The sequence below is a fragment of the Notolabrus celidotus genome, chromosome 11 (assembly GCF_009762535.1).
Source record: "Notolabrus celidotus isolate fNotCel1 chromosome 11, fNotCel1.pri, whole genome shotgun sequence".
Lineage (NCBI taxonomy): Eukaryota > Metazoa > Chordata > Actinopteri > Labriformes > Labridae > Notolabrus > Notolabrus celidotus.
In genome coordinates this window covers 29,912,408-29,934,835 of record NC_048282.1, presented here as the reverse complement: position 1 = coordinate 29,934,835, position 22,428 = coordinate 29,912,408, and the positions used below count along the sequence as shown (strand labels likewise).

At 40.6% G+C, this 22,428-nt stretch overlaps 1 protein-coding gene across 4 annotated transcripts in view; it reads left to right on the top strand.

The window, feature by feature from the left end:
- Nucleotides 1-22,428, top strand: part of nol4la (nucleolar protein 4-like a) — a 56,713-nt gene that overhangs the window by 2,501 nt on the left and 31,784 nt on the right. For 2 of the 4 annotated variants that reach the window (XM_034695974.1, XM_034695975.1), the window contains exon 2: nt 12,355-12,433. In XM_034695974.1, the coding sequence (XP_034551865.1) occupies nt 12,431-12,433 (3 nt within the window). In that variant the 5' untranslated portion in view covers nt 12,355-12,430. Of the gene's footprint in view, nt 1-12,354; nt 12,434-15,209; nt 15,402-19,195; nt 19,862-22,428 lie in introns of those variants that run through there. The other 2 variants (XM_034695973.1, XM_034695972.1) reach the window with 2 other exon arrangements.

Genomic DNA, 22,428 nt, shown 5'->3' with positions numbered 1-22,428 from the left:
AGAAAACATAATGGCAAAACAGAAACGACAACGGCAAATCAGAAAACACAACTTCAAATCAGAAAACACAATGGCAAAACAGAAAACACAATGGCAAAACAGAAAACACAATGGCAAAACAGAAACGACAATGGCAAATCAGAAAACACAATGGCAGATCAGAAAACATAATGGCAAAACAGAAACGACAACGGCAAATCAGAAAACACAACTTCAAATCAGAAAACACAATGGCAAAACAGAAAACACAATGGCAAAACAGAAAACACAATGGCAAAACAGAAACGACAACGGCAAATCAGAAAACACAACGGCAGATCAGAAAACATAATGGCAAAACAGAAACGACAACGGCAAATCAGAAAACACAACTTCAAATCAGAAAACACAATGGCAAAACAGAAAACACAATGGCAAAACAGAAAACACAATGGCAAAACAGAAACGACAATGGCAAATCAGAAAACACAATGGCAGATCAGAAAACATAATGGCAAAACAGAAACGACAACGGCAAATCAGAAAACACAACTTCAAATCAGAAAACACAATGGCAAAACAGAAAACACAATGGCAAAACAGAAAACACAACGGCAGATCAGAAACGACAACGGCAAAACAGAAAACATAACGGCAAATCAGAAAACACAACGGCATTAACCAAACCGGAAAAGGTAGGTACCCTCGGGCCATAGACATATACGTAGATGCCGCATTGACTGGCTGAGTCGTACATCAACCTCTGTGCCATGTTGAATGTGGCAATCTGTAAAGATGCGCGCACACATAGCAAAAATGCCTACTGATTGTTGTTATATGACCATACCGGTATAAATTTGACTTATTACCATTAGCAGAGCTTTCCAAATATACAAAACAAATGTTTTGTAGAGGTCTCCACAGCGCTAATATTACCTTTTTAAAAACTTATCACTGCATTGCTTAAACAGTGTAAAACACCAGGACACCTGTTAAAATGAACTGTAACTCATCCTTCTAAAAGTCGTGCCTACGTTTGATTTTATTTCAATTGCAGCAGCTGTCTCTTAAAAAAGGTCAGTATAAATAAAGTCATCTTTGATTTTAAATCATTTTGATGTGCCTAGTGTTAATTATAACAGTCCTTTTCATCCTGTATTTCAAAGAGTAAATCACTTCTCTTGTTCAAGTGTTTTCTGATTTGCCGTTGTGATTTGCACTTCAGGGCCACCGTAGAAATCTGAGTTAGGCGCGGAACATATAGCAGAGCACATATCCAGGTTTCTGTAAACATATGTCACAGTGTGTGACAGATACAGTAAAGATCTGATCTCTGGTGTGCTTGCAAAAATGTAAGAAGAGGCTTTTACTTCAAATAATCTTTGCAAGGGTAAAAGTAGACTATTTTGGAGATGACTCAAACGGCTTCATCCCAAATAACAAAGGTTATGTCATTCATTTATGAAAGCCTTGTTTTGACCTGTCCACTAATGAACCCATCAATCGGCTGCATCAGTGTCTTTTCAGAATTTTAACATTATTGGCTGGGGAATACAGTTTTTTAAAAATACGTTTAAAGGTTTAAGATTTGTTGATTGGTTTCTGACTAGTAGGCACATGGTCTGTGTTATGACATCATTGTGACTCATATTTATTTTGGCAGTGTTTTGGAGAAGCACATCTGGAAACCAAAGTGTTGGTCACACCTACTTCGGTTGGCGTTCTGCTGAGAGTACTATTTTGAGCAGGGTTTTCTCCATTGAGCTTCCCTGGGAATGAGGAGGGCTTTTTGTGTATGCTGTTAAATGGAACAAAGCCAATGCTGTATTATTTTGCTAGCGAATGGCAAATTGCAAATACTGAAAAATGTTTAATCTACTCTGCAACTCTACATTTAAATAGATTTTCTACCAACTCTTGTGTACGTAAAGTTAATTTAATGCATGTTTATTAGACTACTGTGTTGTACTTTCTTTGATACTGTGTTTCATCTGAGTGAAAATCCAACGTGTCTACTTTGGCAGTATCTCAATACTTTTATATTTTTTCCTTGTTGTGTCAGTTCACCTTAATCCCTTTAGCCTGACTTACATTTTTGGATTTAATTTTACCAATACCTTTTTCAAAGTATTACTGTCACATTGAGGAAACACCTCCAAGGCAGCTTACTTTATTTTTTGTGTCTTGCCCCATGTTTGTTTTTACCTGCAGTGAAAGGAGAGAAGAATTTACATCTATGAGTACAACGCTGTTTCATTTTAAATCAAACATTTAACATATAACACATTTATATAACACATATCACAGTTAGGTTAAGTGCACTGATTTACTTTACTGTGCATTTGAATGAGAATAGCCTCATTGTTTTGCTTTCACTTTCATGTTGTTTGTGAAAGGTAAATATTTTTAGCTCTGTGAATGACTGGTATCACAAGACCCTACAGTGACTTGAGGCGTGGCCAGTATTTTGTCCCTGGTTTGCATGACTGAAAAAAGTTACAACATATTTCTGGTATGTAAACACCAATGGTGTAAGCTGACGTTCATGTTGCAGTATTTATTGACTGACACTGAGGTGTATGACCTGTGATGTGAAAACCCTCTCAATGTGTGAAATACTGCTTTAATACCGATATCAACAAATTGTCCCTAAATGTCTTTTATAATGTCATTATGAGGATAACTTCAGGCCTTTTTGACACCATCTGCTGTGCACTTAGATCCTCTCCAATGGTAGCCTACAGCGGGGTCACACGGGTCAGGGTGGGCTTTTGTTTGTTTGACTACATCTCCGCTGGCCCTTCCTCCCAAAGGACAGGGGTAATCAAAGAAGAGAGAATGAGGAAGACATTAGATTATCACTTTCCTCCATTTGGCTGGTGTTCAGTGATGGATCAATGGTGGAGAACCTGTAGATGCTTGTGTGTGTTCCTCAGAAGAAGTTAAAACATCTAAAAAAAAAAAAAGATTGGCACATTTCTTTTTAATAGTTTAATCATGTGATGGGTTAAAAGGTCAGACAAAGGAATTCAGGGGTCTCAATTGTGACCATGCTTTCAAAAGGGAGAAAAAACCCCACCATAAATTCCCCTGGTCAAAAGCTTGAATAAATGATCAAACCAAGTCTGATAAATCAAGAAAACACTTGTTCAAGTGGGGGTAATTGGCAGTAAGGTTTTCTAGCCTGTCCGAATGTATGTAAGACCATATTCAATTAATCTAATCATGGGTAGCAGCTCTTATCTGGATAATTCTCAGTCTGGCATTAGTCAAGGATTGAAGCTCCTCGGGTTTAGCCATTGTTGTTAGTGATTAACTCAGGGTACAGAGTAGGGCTGCTCAGTAAAAGGCAAATTCATTGTTCTTGTAAAGTCAGCACTGGCAATAGAAAACATGGAGAGGGCAGAATCGATCGCAACAAATAAGAAATTTTTTATGTAAGAAAACAGTCTGTAATCTCTCAGCATGTACTTTTTACCTTTTGGATGGAGGCCTGGGGATTACTGTGCTGTCACACCATTTTGATGCAGTCAGATGAGGCTCAAACTAGCTGTCTGGTACCATAGATTAATTGAGTGGAGGAAAAAATGCTTTTAGGATTTATTTTGGACATAGTTGCAAATGTGTGTGGTTAAATAAGCTGAATGACAGAAAGACATACAAACTGGATGTCAACCAATGTTCTTTCAGGGCTGATACCGATTATACAGGAAGTAATTCATGAGACTGATAACCGATATCAGACCCACTATGCATTTACTGTAAAAGATTATATATTTTCCCCATAATTTAGAATGTAATTCAAAAAATACAGGGTACTTCATTACTAATGACTATAGATTAATCTGTATATCAGCAGAGGGGCGGATCTATGGGCAAGCCTGGGTGTGCACAGGTCCAACAAAATTGGCAGGTAGACATAAAAACAATATGAATAAATCAAAGAAAAAATGTACCTTATGTTTAATGGTATTTTTCTTGAGTAAAATAATATTCTTTAACATTTACAGTAGATACTAAAAATGAATGATACTGTAATTTATTATTTTTAAATTCACCACCAAGTGAAGCAAGTTCTCTCCCCTGCTGGCAGGACATTAGGTGAGACAGGGTGGTGAGTGAAAACAGACCTAAAGGCACACCTGCAGCAGTAAAATGAAGTGCTAATACAGATAATCGATCAAATACCAAATATTGCCCCAGATAATTGGCCATGCTGTTAATCGGTCAACCTCTGATAATAACTTTGAGTCCTTGCTAATATGCACTCTTTGCGTATTGTCTATTTATACCACCTCATGACGTCATCCCAATATCATCGCACATCACATATTTTATTACCGTATCCTGCAGGCCTACAGAGGATGTTATTGCAAAACGTACCACTTAATGGCTCTGTCATTAAAGGTATGCCATTCAATCTGCTCTGAGATACAAAGAGAATGACTCATTCATTGACTTATCCGGACATCAGTGTGTAAGCTGTTTCTGCTGCACCTGTTTCATGAGTGGTTACATTAATTGTGTAATATCAAGGTATTTGAAGAAAGGTCTTAACCACTCTCACTAGTGTCATGCTGTGTGGTAAGAAAGAAAAGAATAACGGTCTGAGAACAAGGTGGAAAGACCTGAAAAGGGGACACAAAGGTCCTTGGGAGCACTCAGGGGAAATAGGCTATTTGTCTGACACTTTAATGAATGAGTATCATTTTGAAAACCGCCGCTCTGCAGGCACTAAAGCTGGGGCTGTTCAGAACAATTTTACTACTTGGCCATCAATCTATACAGTCTGCAGCTTCAGGTGTGTGATTGGTGAAGGATGCTTTAAGTCTTCAAAAGTACATTTGTGCAAAAAATGATCACTGCTTATAGTTTTGTTTTTTGACCGGAACGTTGTATTTTATTTCACCAATTCTTTAGGATAAGGCTTGTGATATTTATACTGTCAATACATCAATTACATGCGTTGCTTTTTTCCTCTCTGCCGTAGAGTAAGAGCACATTTGTTGTCCATGAGCAAACTGTTGCTTTATTACATTTTCTGGACACTGGATTTTAATGTGAGTGTAGACCATGTATGTTTGATTATATGTTTAAACAGATAATAGTACTGTATGAGGCTGTCGTGATTCTGAATGTAGAGCAGGTTAATGTAGGATCCTGGTTCCATTTCAGGGTCAGGACACCAAAACCAGAAGCTCTTGAAATTGGGAGCTAAGTTTATGAGTGTGTTTGTATGTCTGTGTTTGTATATATGTGAATGGTATGAATGAGATGTAGCATACAACACTTCAATTTTATTTAAAAAAATCCTTTATTTCTACAAAAACTATAAAACCTGAAGTTTAAAAAGTACTGTGACAAACAAAAAAAAAAAAAGAAAGGAAATATGCTACAAGGTTTAAAAAGCAATAAAAGAAAATATATACTGGAAGACATGACAAGTGAGGGTGAAAAGGTTTAATTGTTTAGTCGACGATGCACGCGTTTATCGTATTACAATATTATGAGTCCAAATTTGTCCCCTTAAAAATATAAATCATGCAATTAGTCAGGAAAGCTGAGTAGCACAGCTCAAGCTTCAAAGCTTGGTTGAAAATAATTGGCTGATGTCACAAGTGGCTGCGTCCACATTTTAGTATTTTTCTGAGACAAAGTGTCTCTTTAAGGCCACCCAGGGTCAGCAGAGAGAGGAATTGCAAACCCAGAACTGACATATCACTTTTTTGGGGTTATATGGAGGCGTTGCTAAACGTATAGCAGACATAGAGGGACAGTATCTTTCACTTTGAGACAAGTTTCGTTCACCATGTGACCGTGGACCCCTTTTACTGCTAAGTGCTACACTCTGCTCTCCAGCAAGTCAGTAATGTTGTGTCTCTTTGGTTTATTTGGTCTTTTTGATGATAACAGCAGGTCACTAAGTCTTGAAACAGAATTTAGATAGGGAATTGGTAAGAGAAGGATTTACAAATTGTTAGTTTTGGCTGTTTATGAGATTACTTGACTGTAATGGAAGATTAGAAAAGCACTATTTGCACTGTTACAACAGTGCAACTCCTGCTTTTTGTGATAAAAAAACAGACAAGAAACAAAATATTTAATAATGTCAATTCTTACAATGTTAATTATCTATTGTTGACAAATTTTAAGTTCTGTGGCTAAAAAAAAAATCCTAACAAAACCGCTCAAGAGACGGACACGTGGTCCAGCCAAAGAAGGGAAACAACAAGTGGTCTTAAAAAACTGTGAAGAAGAGTCTGAAAAGGGGAAGAAAACAGAGGGACAAAGGTCAGTGGGAGCATTCAGGGGATAAGGCTTAGAAGACAGAGCCTGACAGGTGCAATCAGATGTGTCACACAGCCGTAGTAAAGTGGATGTCAGTGCAGCCTTGGGGGGCCGCTATGAGCACGTCACAGCCAATCAGCAGGACAGAATAAGAGCTGTAGAGTGTTTGGGCAGCAGGGAGTGTTTGTGTGTCTCTGCAGTGAGCCCATTACAGCTGTCGAGGCAGAGCAGTACTGGCATGAGCAGGGCTGCAAGCACAGGTGGCTCTGACACATCCTGCACATGTGTGAGAGGGATAGAGAAGGAAGGGGAAGGAGAAAGAGAAAGAGGGGTCTATCAAACATGCAAATCAGCTGTACTGGAATAATGAAGAAGTGGTCGTTTTGCTGATGGTTGCAGTTTCTTTTTGACAGCTTGTTCTTGTTTATGACTTGTCCAGCAGAGTTTCTGACCACTTAAGTTGTTCATACGTGCCGGTTTAACATGCAGATGTTGTGTCACAGATAAAGCTTTAGTTATGAGCAGCGGTTGGGTCACTGGGTTCACAAATACAATCTGCCTTTGTGTCACAGAAGCAGGCTTCCTCTGGGCCCCTCGATGCCTGTCAAACTGCAGAGTGGTGTTTAAGTTTGGCTAGAAACTTGTCTATGATAGGTGTGTGTGTGTGTGTGTATGTGTGGCATGGTTGTTAGAAAGAGTGTATTTTTCTGTATATTTATCCCATTCATTATTTCAGTTTTGATCATCTCTAACTAATTAGATAAATATATCAGATAAAGATCATATGAGAAGTTGTTCTGACAGCATAGCTTTAAAATATGTTAACCTTGCTTGAATTAAAAAACTGTTCTGAAGAAAGTTTTGTTTGATGCCTTTAAGGAATCCAGCGGCTTTTATTGATGTCAGCAAGTTATGGAAATCAACTTGCAGAGACTTGAACATTGCTCAGGAGACCACAGACACCGCAGGCAAGTTAGCGTTCAGTCACTTCAGTTTAGAGCTGTTTAGTTTCTTTTTGGTACGTTCAGTTTATGACAGCTGATGTTTGAGTGCTGACTGCTTCAGCGGTTTGTGTAAAGAAACCCTCGAGAAAAGGACTAAACAAACATGGATGTGTGAGGATAAAAATGAGCCGAAGAAGTAGAGAAGTTGATTAACACTTGAATGCATCAAGAGTTATCAAAACAGTCACTAATTTCAGCTTTGTGACCATGCAGCAGTCACTGTGACAGAACCGTTATTATAAAGTCGAGATTGTTATAATTATGTTGACAAAGTTTCATGTTTGAAAGTTACTTTTTAAAGCTGTAAGAGCAGAGACTGAAGGCAGTAGTTAAGTGGTCTGATGGGGTTGGTTGATTATTTGTATTTAATAGTCCAAAGATGCAGAACTGCTGCTTTGATCCTTAAAACCTGTGGCAGCCTTTTTTTTTTACACCAGTAGGGGGCAGCAAAAACAGTGGAGACATAACATCACCTTCTAAATTGATGTAAATATAGTCACAAGTCCAGCAGGTTTGGAGTAAGAGAACCATTTATTTTTTGGAGTTGTCTTTCTGACTATATACCTGATGACTGAAACCACATTTTTACTCATTTTTGGTCTCCACCACCTCCTGGAGATATCAGGCACTTGAGCACCTTAATTTTTCAGCTTAAGTGATTTATGATGTTTAATGATCAGCAGCTAACTTGTGGTCTTCAGAGAAACCGCTGCCTCCTCAGCTGTAAAGGACTGTCAAGCCTTTTTCACATATGCACTTTTTCAGGAGCTCATGCCTTGAAAATTTCCAAAGTTGCCTGTTGGCCCATTTCTGCAGCATGATGGTGGATGAAGCAACACAAAAGTACACAACCTCGGGGTGGTGACGCTTCCAACTCTGCTCCTCTTATTGGTTATTGTAGGTATCCTGTCCAGCCTGGAATCATAAACATCAAACATGTTTTTTTTTTTAAGTTATATTTTGGGGCTTTTTCGCTTTTATTGACGGATAGCTGATGAGAGACAGGAAACGTGGGGAGTAGAGAGTGGGGGAAGACATGCAGCAAATGGTCAACCGGCCGGGAGTTGAGCCGGCAACCTCTGCGATGAGGACTATAGCCTCGATACGTGGGGCGCTCAGACCACTAGGCTACCAGTGCCCCACATCAAACATGTTTGATATGTACAATCCCAGGTCCATGAGTCACTGACTCTGTCAGGAGCAGTAATCATATTGACTCCAAACACTTGAGGATTATTTGGACAAATAAAAGGTTACGACCAGCCTTGAATCCGACCACGCCCTCAAAGTTGGGTGCAGCAAATCGGGCCTAACATTGTCTATTTGGACCGGTCTAAGTCTTGTCTCCTGGTGTAAAATCTCATCCTGCTTTCATTTAACAGTGGAACGATCAGTCCCTGTAAATCTTTGCTGTGGAAAGTACAAAACGGCTGTTTCTGCAGCTGGCTGTTAATCTCCATGTCTGACACTGACCAGGTGGAAGCTGTAACAGACAATTAAAAATAACATATGGAAATTGTCAGTGTTCTTGCTGATCATCTGACTTGCTTTTAGTGCTCCTACAGAGGCATCAGTATTTATTTCAGTCAGTTTCAAAACCACCTCAAACCTCCTCACAGGAGCTTTAATGCTCTGTAACACTGACACCTGAAACTGTTGATGATTTTTCTCCTGTAGGTTAATAAGCAGAAAAAAAACCTTTTCATGCTTTCAACCTACACACTTAAATTGCAAAAATATTGATCAAAGCTTCTTTAATATCATGCAAACACACACACAAGCTCTGTTTAATGGCTGCACTCCAGCCTGTGTCTCCTCTCCTCGTGTCGTGGGCTCATTTACACCCCCTCATGGATTTACAAAGAAAATGACGGTGAAAGCAGACGGGTGGAGGCCTCCTCTCCGGCTCTCACTGACACTAATCCAGAGTCAAAGCAGTGCACGTGGGGAGGGAGTGAGCTCACACTTTAGAGGAGAGAGAGAGGGAGCTGGAGCGGAGGCCCTTATCTCCCTGTCATTTGTCCCTCCTCTCCCCTCTCCCCTCTCGCTCTCTCTCTGTGCTCCCCCCTCTCCTCATGATTAACCAGACTCATCGCCCTCTATGGTCCGTCGTTTCCTGTTACTTAGTTACCAGTTGCCACGATTTGCCTGGGCCGCTTGTGTTTCCATGGCGACTGTGCCCATTCTGTCGTCTCCTGGCTGCGGTGTCCCGATGGCCTGTAGCCACCCTGGGCCCTGACCCACAGCCCAGCACCCCCCAACCCCCCTCTCCATCGTGGTCCCATAAGGCTGTCAGTGTGTGTTCACGTCGCACTGCAGCCCCGCACCATGCCAGACTGGTGTGTGTGTGTGTGTGTGTGTGTGTGTGTGTGTGTGTGTGTGTGTAACTTCTGGCTGGTCGTTGATGTCTGACTGAACAGACAAAGAGAGAGAGTTTATTTTAAAAGAGACACTAAATATTCAGTCAGCCTGCTCTCTGTCTGCTCTACACTGTTACATCTCATCTCACATCAAACACAACATCAGTGTGAGGAGAACCAAACACTGTCATTTATTCTGAAGGGGGGAGTTCACCCAGATCATAAAGAACACACAAAAACACTACTCTAGAGTCAAAAAATATAGATTTTACAAGATTTTTAAGAGAATCCTTTAAGAGATCATCTAAATACTCTATAAGAGAGGTGTTTGAGTCTCTTGGGATGTTTTAAAACGCTCTCCTGTCAATCAGATCTACTGATACTGACTAATGTCTTCAATGGTCTTCTTGACTTTGTATTTTGTCTGCATCGTTGTCTAATGAAAATCAGATGTTTATTGTTTTTGCTTTGAATTTTTAATATTAGAACTTTTCTTAACAGTGTTTCATGTTTTCAACCCTCAGGAAAGAGTAGTTGCTACTTTGCAGGGGGCGAATGTTGATCCAAATAATTCAATAGCCTAATTCAATCACTATTTCAAAAGTCATGAAAAAACAACCAACATGAGTTTCATTCTCTTTTTATGCACCAAAACTGTGGAACTCCCTGCCTCTGGACATTAAAACAGCAAGCTCTCTGGGTGTTTTTAACAGTAAACTTAAGACTCAGCTCTTTAATCTGGCTTTTAACTTGGAGTAATTTCCTTTTAGCCTTAGACTGCGTTACTACCATTATGACCATTGTTTGAACATCATTTTGTTTATTTTATTTTATTCTATCTCAATATATTTTATTTTATTTTTATATTATTTGTCTGTCATTTATCTGATTTTATTTTATTTATTTTATTTTATTTTATATGACTTTTCTATTACTTCTCTGATTTTATTTTATTGATTTGGTCATCCTGGTTTTTTTTTTTAAAGTACTTTATTAGATTAGATTAGATTAGATTAGATTAGATTAGATTAGATTCAATTTATTGTCATTGGGCATTGCACAGGTACAAGCAATGAAATATAGATTGCATCTAGTGCTTTAGCAGTAAATTAAATCATAAATGATACAGAATATACAGAGTTATGAATGGTGCATAAATATAATATGACATGTATCGACATGAGTGACTATTGACTATTGCTACTGGTATGAACAGGCTATGACTATAGTTATGGTATACATTAGACTATACAGTACAGTAGTGCAAAGTGATTATAGGAGATTTACATTTATATATATATATATATATATATATATATATATATTAGATATAGATTTATATCCCTTTCCTTTAAACTTTTACCTATTACTGTTGTTTTCGGTCTCTCTGTTCTTTTGTGAAGCACTTTGGGCTGCGTGCTTGAATGTATGAAAGGTGTTATATATATAAATAAAAATGAATTGAGTTGAGAATTCTTTGTTGAATAGCTAACCTGGGGGCACTAGTGTTTTGGCAGTCCTAGCGCACCCCATGTAAAGAGACTGTAGTCTTTGTCGCAGAGGTTGCTGGTTCAACTCCCGGCCCTGATCATTAGCTGCATGTCTTCCCGCACTCTCTACTCCCCACATTTCCTGCCTCTCCTGAGCTGTCCTATCAATAAAGGCAAAAAAGGCCAAAAATGTAACTTAAAAAAAAGAAATTCTAACGTAGCGATGTTTCTTGTCGATGTTTGGACACCACTTTAGGTGTATGTGTTTAATTTGACCTGTTCAGGATGAATATGAAGCTTATGTGTTCATGCCTTCATACAGTCAGGGGTTCTATTTGAAAGGTGGATTGATTATCATAATTTGGTGCTCACGGTCAAATTAAAATCAGTTTTTTCTCATCAGACTTCATTCAAAGCTTTGCATAATTGATGACCCGGCTATTAATCATCACATGTAGAAAATAAATTGTGTAATCTACAGACTGAAGTGTATGATTATACTGTAAGATTATTTGGATTATCTATATTTTATGTGTATTTAATCTCACACAGCTCCACTGAAACTAGATATGAGTGATGAGTGATACATTCTCACTTATTCCACAGTAGTATAGAGTCAGAAGAATAAATCCACCCCGAAACAATGTGTGTGAATGTGTTTTATTATTCGATTATATTGTTGTTTCAGTATTTATTTCAGCAGCATATCATCTTTGGTTACTTCACCTGTAAAAAAGGTGCTGCATACTTTCATTTTGACTGATAAAACATGAGTGTGAATGGAAAACCTTCCCAAATAACATTTGAAAAGCAGCATCTCTCTGTTAAACCATGTCCTGCTAATTTAGAATAATCCACTCAACTGGATATGGACATTTTTCTGTAACATTTCATAATAAAGCTGAAGATTTGTGAAGAATTGAATCATGTTCAGGGAAATACTTAGACGAATGTGGAGTAGTGGAAAACAGGATTATGAGGAACATCTTCCTTTCTGTGAAACACACACTTGTCCCTCCTGTGTTCACCGCTGTCCTGCTTTGAATAATGTCTTTACACTGTAAACTGCGGCTCTAATGAACAGAGATAAACAATTTTGTAATTAAGGCAGTATTCATATTCCTAACTATGCTGAGTGAGTTTTTAAAATTGCATTTTTAGATAGTTAATGAATAAACAATTGCAAAAATTCAAGAAACAAAATACTGATTCCACATTCTTCTTCTTCCTTAGGTTGCAGCAGGAAACCTCTCGACTGGTATCACGTCATGTCTGCAAATGAAACTATTTTCCTGACCCAATACAGCCAATGGTGAGTTATTTTTTACAGTGCATGCATTGGGCAAACTAACTCTTAAATGTAGATTTTAACATTGACATATGACATTAGCATTATAGGATTATACACATTTTTCAATATAACATCTAAAATTACAACAGGGACATAAAAAAGCAGCATAAGCTGATGTGCTGGTCGTATGCAGGACAGGTCCAGTTCAGGGAGGCCGACACAAAGAAGCTGCCATTTCCATTTTTACCATCAGGAGGCAGTAGTGATCAAATTGTCAGCCTGTCTGTTTCACACTGGGAGATCCACACGGGGCAGAGCAGGGTAAACTTGTCATTCTTACAGAGGCTGATTCACCATCACTCCCCCTCACAGTGTGTCTGCCTCTCATACTCGTCTTCAGTCTAACACTTGCAGCTCTGTGTCAGTGTCTGTCTCTCTGTTTACTGTCTGTGTCCCCCCTTAAGCTCTGCTGAGGTTGTTGCACCCTCCTCCAAGACAGATTTTGTTTGTTTACACTACAACTACACAGGAATTCTCTTTACAGCAAGATCTGCAGACATCCTCTTTGTTAGCAGTGTAAACAGCCCCAGAGAAAAACTTTCAGTGTGTCTGCTGAGCACGCAGTGATACCATCAGTGGTGTACATTGTGCTTAGGCACACTTTTGATACACTTTACTTGAGCATTATCGTGTGATGCTACTTTAAGCTTCAACTCTGCTGCAGTTTTGGGGGAAAAAAATTGACTTTTATTTCCACTGTCATTTAAAAAAAAAAGTGTTTTATCGTTTTTCTCCAGACTAGGAAGTAAAACCCACGAAGAACATGTAAGAAATAATGTAATATTTTCATTACAAACTGACAATAACAGGGTTACTGCAGGCCCTTAAAGAGTCTTCAATTAGATTTTTGAAATATCAGGTCATAAATACTCTTATTTTTACATGCAGGACTCTGAAGTTTTAGATGGCACTTTGACTGAGATATGTCTGAATACTTAATCAAATCCACACTGTCCAGTATGCGTCATTTCATTCCTCTTTAGTGGATTTGTTTTTTAACATCACAATGCCAGCTGATTAACAGCAGAGAGAAGGAGAGGACGTTTTGAAGATGCAAGTTTGAGGACATTTGTCTTCAAAATGAGGAATACAGGGAATTTGCAAGGGGAAACAATGCTTATGTGGTCATTTGAAAGATGCAGAAAAACAAACTTTTTACTCGGGATGTATCCCTGCTTCTGATGTTTGTTCTGCTGTGCAAGAATGGAATTTTTTTTTCCTGTTTGAGCCTCAAAAAGAATCTTAGTTTTAATGTCAAAAAGTATGCAGCAAGCCTGGATAACAATGTAAAAGTGAACTCAAACTGTACAATTTATATGCCGCCTACAGCATAACTAATCTGCAGAAAAAAAAAATTGTAGCATCCATTCAAATACAAATAAAATATAATGACAAAAACATTTTTATCAACCAAAAAGTGAAAAATAACGAATAATCCTGCATTGTAGGCAAGTTCCAGTGTTTGTAATCCCACATAAGCAGCCACCTGTAGCCGCTGCAAGATACAAATGACTCTTTGTAGGAGAACTTAAACTTAAACTTAAACACATAATTAGTTAAATGTAATTTGTGACTGTAACAGAAAAACTTAGGTGAGTTAAAATCAGACCATTACTCTGCCAACTATTTCTTGATCTCCTCTATCCCTCTCTCTAACCCCAACTTGGTCGAGGCAGATGTCTGTCTGACATGGGTCTGGTTCTGCTCCAGGTTTCTGCCTGTTAAAGGAAGTTTGTCTTTGTCACTGTAACTTGCTAAATGCTGCACAGTGCTCTGCTCATGGTGGATTAAGATGAGATCAGACTGAGTCCTGTCTGTAAAATGGGACTGGATCGTATCCTGTCTTGATGTTGGGTCTTTATTAATGATATAACATTGATAACGGTCTAGACCTGCTCTGTTTGTAAAAGCATCTTGAGATAACATTTGTTGTGATTTTGCGCTATATAAATAAAGATTGATTGATTGATTGATTGATTGATTGATTGATTGATTGATTGATTGATTGATTGATTGATTGATGAACACCACAAGAAGGATTCAGTCCGGGAAACTGTGCATAAAAGTAGACAGAAGTTGTATGATCATGATTTATTATCAACATGTCTACGACAGCAGATGAAACTTTGCTGTGCCTTCACAATTATTGTAACAGTAATGACAAAAATGTGGTCGATATTGTGAAATAGTACCTGCTGTAAGTAAAGTTTCGACTCAAAACATTAACCCTTATTTCCTGGAAGAAACAGCTCCAATTATTTGACACATACACCCACCCCGACCAACTCCTTATGCAACCTTCTCACTCCTTATTCTCCCTCCTCTGCTTTCATCCTGTGATTGTCTCCTGTCATGTTTCTTCAGTCATAAGGTTACACTGCCTTAACGTACATATGGGTTACTCTGCCCTATTAATGAATGATAGCCAGCTAGGAAGTATAGAAGGGTCCTTAACCACATAGCGATGCTTGTGATAACAGCTGATAACAGGCATTTAAACAGCTAATATCACAAAAGCATGTGATTACAGCTGACCGAGTGAAAAAGTAGGGGACCCAGAACATAACCCTGAGGGATCCCAGTGGTGAGGTTAGTTTAAACATAGATTCCCTGGTAGTTATACAGTCAGCTAGGATGTGAAAAGAGAGGGTGAAGAACATAAGACTGCCAGTTCTTGGATGTTGGAGAGGAGATATTGGTGGTTTTCTCTGTCAAAAGCTGCTGAAATGTCCAACAGGATGAAATCGGAGGAGAGAGAGAGGCCGCTTCAGGAGTGTAGAGTGCACTAAAATCAATCGAGTGCCCCTCTGAGCCAAGTATCTGAACACTTCTTCCGCCCTTGGAAAACATGCCCTCTGGAACATGTGGGATGAAGACAATGGACAGTGTGTGGACAGAGAGGATAATGTGCTCTCCTGTTAATCCAGAGGTTAGTGTGCTGCAGGTCACAGCGTAAACATATAGGAATGAAACTGCTGTCACCAGGCCGCAGTTTGAGTGAGGGTTTATTTATGAAACCGGGGTACTCAGTGCGAGGCAGCCTCTCTGTAGCCCTCCAGGACAGGACTTGTCCACCTCGTGGTGAAGGGAGAGCGCTCAGTGGGGGATTGTGAGCATAATTACAGCAGTTTTGCCTCATTAGGAGTGAGGAGGCGTGACCCTGCCTGCAGGTCTGACAGCTGAACCACACTACGGTGGTGCTGAGAGGTGATCTCTTCTCAGAGGAGGAGGAGGGGGTTCCGGAGTACAATCTAAGGCCTGGTCAATTTGTATGTGTGTGTGTTGAATGGTTGAAGAGCTATTTAATAATTGCTATTTGTAATTTGACTTAAGTATTACGTCAACATAAAAATACTCAGCCCTGCTTTCAAAATTATTTTCAAAACAGAAGTAAAATCAGTAAAGCATCAAAGTTACATGTTAAATTAAAGCTATAGATTATGAAACTGCTTCATTTATGTAGAAACAGCATTTGAATGTTGTATAACAATGGCCAAAGGATAGATTAGAGTGGTCAACAGATGGTTTTAAGGAGGAATGTTTTCCTCAAATGTGTCCAAATGCTCTTGCTTTACTTAGACATGTTGATTTCTTTTTAAATTGTCGACAGATTGATGTCTTTATCCTGTTAAAATTCTCGAAACTATGTCAGACATGAGAGGCCTTTACCTAATTTGGTGCCACTCTACTTTTACCCCTTCAATCTCTAACAGTTCTTTGAATGTGAAAATTCCAAAAAGACGAAGTCATTAGCATAAAATCTAACCAGTTTGAGCCTTTACAGCAGCAGCATGATACTGGTGTAACCTTAACAGTGTGTTGTTTTGACCCTGTTTGAGTGCTGTCTTTGTCGTCAGACCTTGAAATGATTTGTTTCCTGTGTTTGACACAGAAAGCTCAAGTTTTACATTAATACTGAATGCACATATCACAAAGAGCTTCACTATAACTGTGCACAACAAAATTATATGACATATGTTTTTATAACTCAACATTAGTATCAAAAATTTAAACCAAGACTGGATCAGATAAACACAGTAACCACGTTAGATTTGCACAGGGTAACATTTACCCCCTGTTTTTGTTGTTTGACCTGAATTTTCTCAACAGTGTTTGTGTCCCAGATATCCAAAGTGTGTTAGCATTTAAGTTTATGAAGATTCTCAACTGAAAACAGCTTAATTCAAGGAGTCAAAGGCCAGTAAATCGTCATCTTCATTTACTGGCCTGATGCACCTTATTTTGACTTTTTTAAATTCTTTTTTTTTTTTTATACTTTATTTTTTTGAACAGGCATAGTTAGACAGCACAGCTCAGTGAAACAGAAACAATAGGTCATCTATACATCTTATTTATAATAGTGGAAATACAGTCAGTTCATACAGTAATGGCTTATTAATCCCTCAATGCTACGTACACAGTCCATTTTTCCCAGTAATGCAAACATTTTTCTGCTCTAAGGTTTAGTGAGTAGGTCATTCTTTCCATATGTTCAATACTGGACACGATTTCTATCCATTCAGTCTCTGTTGGAGGATTGGGTTGCAGCCACTTTCGTGTCACGGCCTTTTTGCTGGCTGCTAATAAAATCTTTATCAAGTATTTATCCTTAACTGAGAGGTGGGCTGTGATGTTACCTAGATAAATTGATGAGAATGAGCAGTCAATCCCTGCTCCAAAAATGTTTTGTAATGCCTTAATTACTCCCCCCCCAATATGACTTGATTTTTGGGCAATTCCAAAATATGTGAAAGTGGTCTGCCAGCTGTTCTCCACACTTCCTCCAACACAGACCGTTTCCAGCCTCAGCTGTTTGTATACATTTTGTTTTTGGGGTTACAAAATACCTTAATACATTACGCCAACAGAAATCCCTCCAAAGACTCGAGCTGGTGGAAGTGGACTGCACAGAACATACATTTAGCCACTTTTTAAAATTCTGTTGGACCGATTTATCTCTAGTTTTTTTTTCTTTGTTTTATGTAGTACGTGTGTAAAATCATAACTGAGACTTGATATTGACTTTTGCAGTCAGAATGATGCAGTGGAGATCCAGCCAGGCCGATAGAGAACAAAGATAGAGAAAATGTAGGTATATTCAGGTATCACATCAGAAGGCTTTCTTTCTTATGTTTAGTTTCTTTGTGACAACACAAAATGCATTCATATCTACGACTAAACCTTTCAAAATAAGAGCATTTTTAGGATGTTTACCGTCTTGAGGAATTATAGTGTGGGATCCTGGAGCTCACCCTGCATGCAGGCCAGTCCCGAGAGAAGACACAACGCCAGACCAAATGATGAAATTAAATGAAATAGCTTACAGAGGCCTCTGCTGTTGATCACAAACAAACAAACAAACAAACAAACAACAAACAAATAAACAAACAAAAACATGTGCATTCAGTTTGTTCTTAATCTGACTGACATGCTGTTCATCCATCAGTCAGGGAGGGGCTCCTTTTTTTTTTGTCCAGCATGCTGCTCGTTGTCTGAGTCAGGATGGAGAGATGAGGACGGGGCATCCCACTCACCCTCTGCACGGCCGGAGACACTGCTGCGCTGCTGTCATGGCAACAGCAGCAGTCACCACCGCCAGCATGGGCCTATAATGCACAGGCCAGGAGGAGTCACACACACACACACACACACACACACACACACACACACACACACACACACACACACACACACACACACACACACACACACACACACACACACACATACACACACAGAGAGAGAGAGAGCACGACACCACACAAGCAGAAACTACAGACAAATACATATTGTAGTCAACATACACGCAGTTTTTCCATCTTTTGACGTATAAAAGTCAGAAAAAGAGACAAAAATCATGTAATAATTATTTTTTTTATTCTATTTAATTTTTTTCAGGAGCATTTGTGTCACTGTGGAGAATCCAAAACATCAGAGTCTCCTCATGAGGAACTTAATTTCTCAAATGAATGCTGTAAAGTATTTGTTTGACATTTTTTAATCATGATTTTATAATAAATCAACAGTGACACAACATTTCTAGGGTTATTTCTAACAAGAAAACCAACACCCCAAAGCTTCTGGTCTAAATCACAAGAAGAAGAAATGAAAAATGTTCCTCAGGATGTCATTGTCCTTTGAAGATATTTTTTCCTCTCCTCACGTTTGTAACGTCTTCACCCACATTTTAGTAATCTGTAAATCATCATCTGTAAAAAGTGTTTCCTGTTATAGAGGAAATTGCTGTGTGTTTGTTTTTTTTCTAGCATTTTCTTCAGACAGCATCAAACAAAATTCTGCCCCCACCCTCTCTCAACCCTCCACGTCTCCAACTCGGACATTTTCTCTCTGCGTCTGCTACTTATAAACCGCACGCTGCTGTAAATGAAGCCAGTTATGATGCAGATATGAGTATGTGTGTGTTTTTTTTAACGGGATAGACTGAGCAGACAGTGTGAGTGCAGTGCGGATCACATTCAAACAGGTGTGAGGAGCAGAAACAATCCCAGGTGGCGCATGTTGATCGGATATGTGGCTGTGCCGGAGCTCATTGTGAGCATTTTTTTTTTAAGGGTTGAGCAACCCGCATCTGAAAATAGTGTTTGCTGTTAGAAAGTAGGTCGATAGGAACTGAGAGCGACGTTTGTTTCCACGCTTTTGTCTGTGTTCTTTGTTGTTTAGCGAGGACTGTGGGTTTTTTTTCTTCTACCCTTTTACGCACAGGTGGGAGATACCCGCTCGGCGTACTGTAGGACAGCCCCCCTCTCTGCTCCTCAGCGGAGGATGTAAGGAAGTGACATTTTTCAGCGCTGCGGTTCGGGACAGCTACTGCTCCTCTGCAAACAGGTGTGCTGCCGACCGGGTCACTTCAGCTGGAGGGAAACCATCGCGGAGCGGCAGCGTCCCAGAACCAGAACCAGTCAGCCTCCAGGACAGCGGGACAGCGTGGAGCAGCAGCACGGGAGAATCAGCCCGTTCAAGTCTTTTCTTTATTAGCCTGGGTGTTTGAACAGAGGGAGGGAGCGAGAGTGGGGGAGAGAGGGAGCGATGGCAACGAAAAAGGCGTGCGTGGATGCGCCCAAAAGGAGCCGGAGTCCGGTCGTGTTGGAGGCGGAGATGTTCAGTGAATTTCAGGACTGGTGTCTCCGGACTTATGGAGACTCCGGGAAAACAAAGACCGTCACCCGGAGAAAATACAACAAAATCATGCAGACACTGTTGCAGAACGACGAGACGGATGGCGTTTATATCGACAACAGCCACATCAACGCCAAATTTAAATTCTGGGTGAAGTCGAAAGGATTTCAGGTCGGGACCAACGTTTTAGGAGAGCACAACAAGAAAGGAGCTCCAGGGAAACCCGTGCTATATGTCCCGGTCAAGTCAACGGTAAAGTGTGTGCGTGCATCTCTGTGTGTGTTTGCGTCCGTGTCTGTGTGTGTGTGACAGAGACACAATGTGCGTGAAGTCCACGCGCATGAGATGTCCCGTTACCGTCTTCTATAAGTTGTAATTATCTCCGGCTGCACACATGCATCTGTCACGTGAATTAAGTGATAACTTATGAATGCTTTGTGGTCCCGGCTCGCCCTCTTCTCTCCTCATAAAGCTTCACTTTGTCCACATCCCAACCCGAGCAGCCCTACTCTCATCCCTTGCTGCCATAGCAACGCCGGTGCCTCCTGGCAATCGCGATTGTAAAAGGTAGACTATCACGCTCAGCCATCATCAGTGAGGGTGAAGTCCTGTCAGCGGCACGCGGCCGCCCGCAAAGCACGAGATAATTGAGTATTGACAACATTTAGTTCAGACCGTGCTGTTCAGGTCTCGTGGAGACCGATATGGTGATGCTGTGCGCGCGCACGTGGATGCAACGGCATGTTCGTGTTGGGTCGGGTATGTCAGGGTACTCCCGCGTGCTCATTGATGGACCGCAGACTATTAACGCCAACTTAGACGATGTCAGGTCCAGGTCTCTGCTGGGAGGATCAGCAGGTTTAATTGTCAGTGGTTTGTCAAAGGGCACGCGCCCTCACTGTCCCATCTGAACCGAGCCAAACGGAGCGTGTCCGCGCGCCGACAAGATTCATTTGTCTTCCTTAGAGAGAGAGCAGATATGAGTCAAAATACTTAAATGTATTTCTTTTTAATGATATATTTTCATGTGTGTGACACGGTGTGAGTCTCCGTGTTCTCACCCCACTTTTCATTGTCCTGGGCGGGATGCGGATCGGCTCGCAGTCACTCGCTGGTTGCTCTGGCAACACCTGTGTGGTCCAGGATAGTCTGCCTCTGCCGCATTTTATTGTGCACCTTCATTCATTAAGCTCTCTAAGCCCGTTTAATTCGATCTTTGCAAGAGAAACATTAAAAATGATGTTCTATTATTGAGGAAGGAAGGCAGCAGCTGTGCGTAATTGGTGACCACGTGAGGGGCTGTGGCGGAAACAAAAGGGTCTGCTCGGGACCGATAGCGACATACGCCCACAGTTTGAGCTCAGACTTCACTCTTGCATGTCTCTGGTGAGGCAGAGGGGGGTGAGGGGGTGGGGTTGGAAGTGAGGTGACCGCACGAGCCGCTGCACATCACTCTGCCTGCAGGTGCATGAAGGGTTAAACCACACATTCTGCTTTTTTAACGGTTTGCCAAGATAAACATGTACATGGTGAACTGTCAGCAGTGCCCTCAGTAGGTCTCTATGTGCATGGTCTCAAGATGTTTGGGGCCTGCTGTGACAGAGAGGAGAAAACCACCATTTTAAATAAGCGCCTTCAGGGAATAACCCCCCCCCCCCTTCCCTGCTGGGACAAAGTCTCTCTGGACCCTTAAAGAGCAGAAACACATTTTCTGTTCACAAACTGGAGGAGATTTTGGCACAGATTGCAGAGTGAATCCTTTGATTTAGGTTGAATAGCGCTGATCCCTCCACAGGTGCTGTACCTGTGTGAATGCTCAATTTAGATTCAGGCCCAGTGCCTTTACAAAACTCCTCTAATCTCCACTCAATATTAGGTTTCCCTCTGGGCGAGAGGGCAGGTGTGATGTGTCTGCAGGTGCAGATGGTGCCTGAGACGTGCTTTTGATTAGCTCCAGTCTGTGGTTGTTGTCATTTTTTGTTTGTTTAAATTCTTTTTAGTCCTTCTGTCGTAACTCAGGCTGATTTTTTTTTTTTTGTGTGGGGAGACTGAAAATCTAAAATAATTCTCTGAAGTCTGATTAAACAATTTCAGAGGCTGAGAAAGTCTCACTTGTGTGCTGCAGAGGAGCGCTCACACTTTGTAGCAAACATAAAGGGGGGAGGCTCCCCCTGACTCGGATCCACTTGGGAAATTTAGACAACAAACAAAACATCAGCCAAACACAAGCAGCCTCTAATGATGAGTCAGAGGCAACAAATCAAACTATTTATATGCATGTGACTATTAGAAAGCAGGATTTATTTTGATTCAGTATCACAGATTTTATAAATAGGCCGTCCTGGGCCAGTGGAGAAGTGACACACACACAATCAGACACACATTACATATAATGGTCAGTGGCTCCTCGTGCGGCTGCAGGGCTGGGGGCGTGTCTCTCAAGCTCCAGCATTGGATCCCCGCTGCAGCTGCTCCCAGGGTGTGCCAAGTTTGTGTACGGGGGCAGGCAGGGGGCTAAATGACGGGCGGCTGGGTGGGGGAGGAGTGGATGGAGGATGATGTGCAGACAGAGAAGGTCTCTTCTATGTGTCAGTGAAGCATACAAGGCGGCTTCAGTGTGTGACGGGACAGACGGGCAGGGCACAGAAGCACAGACTCAGAGTCCATCTTTTCACGCAGCACAGAGAATTATTTCTGTTTGTATTTTCTGTCCGTCTCTGTCCTCTCGCTCGTGTTGTCTCAGCCTCTCTCTGCTGCTTAGAGAATCCAGCAGCTCTCAGTGTTGGAGATGCAACCTCGTTTAGCTCTCATTATGTCCT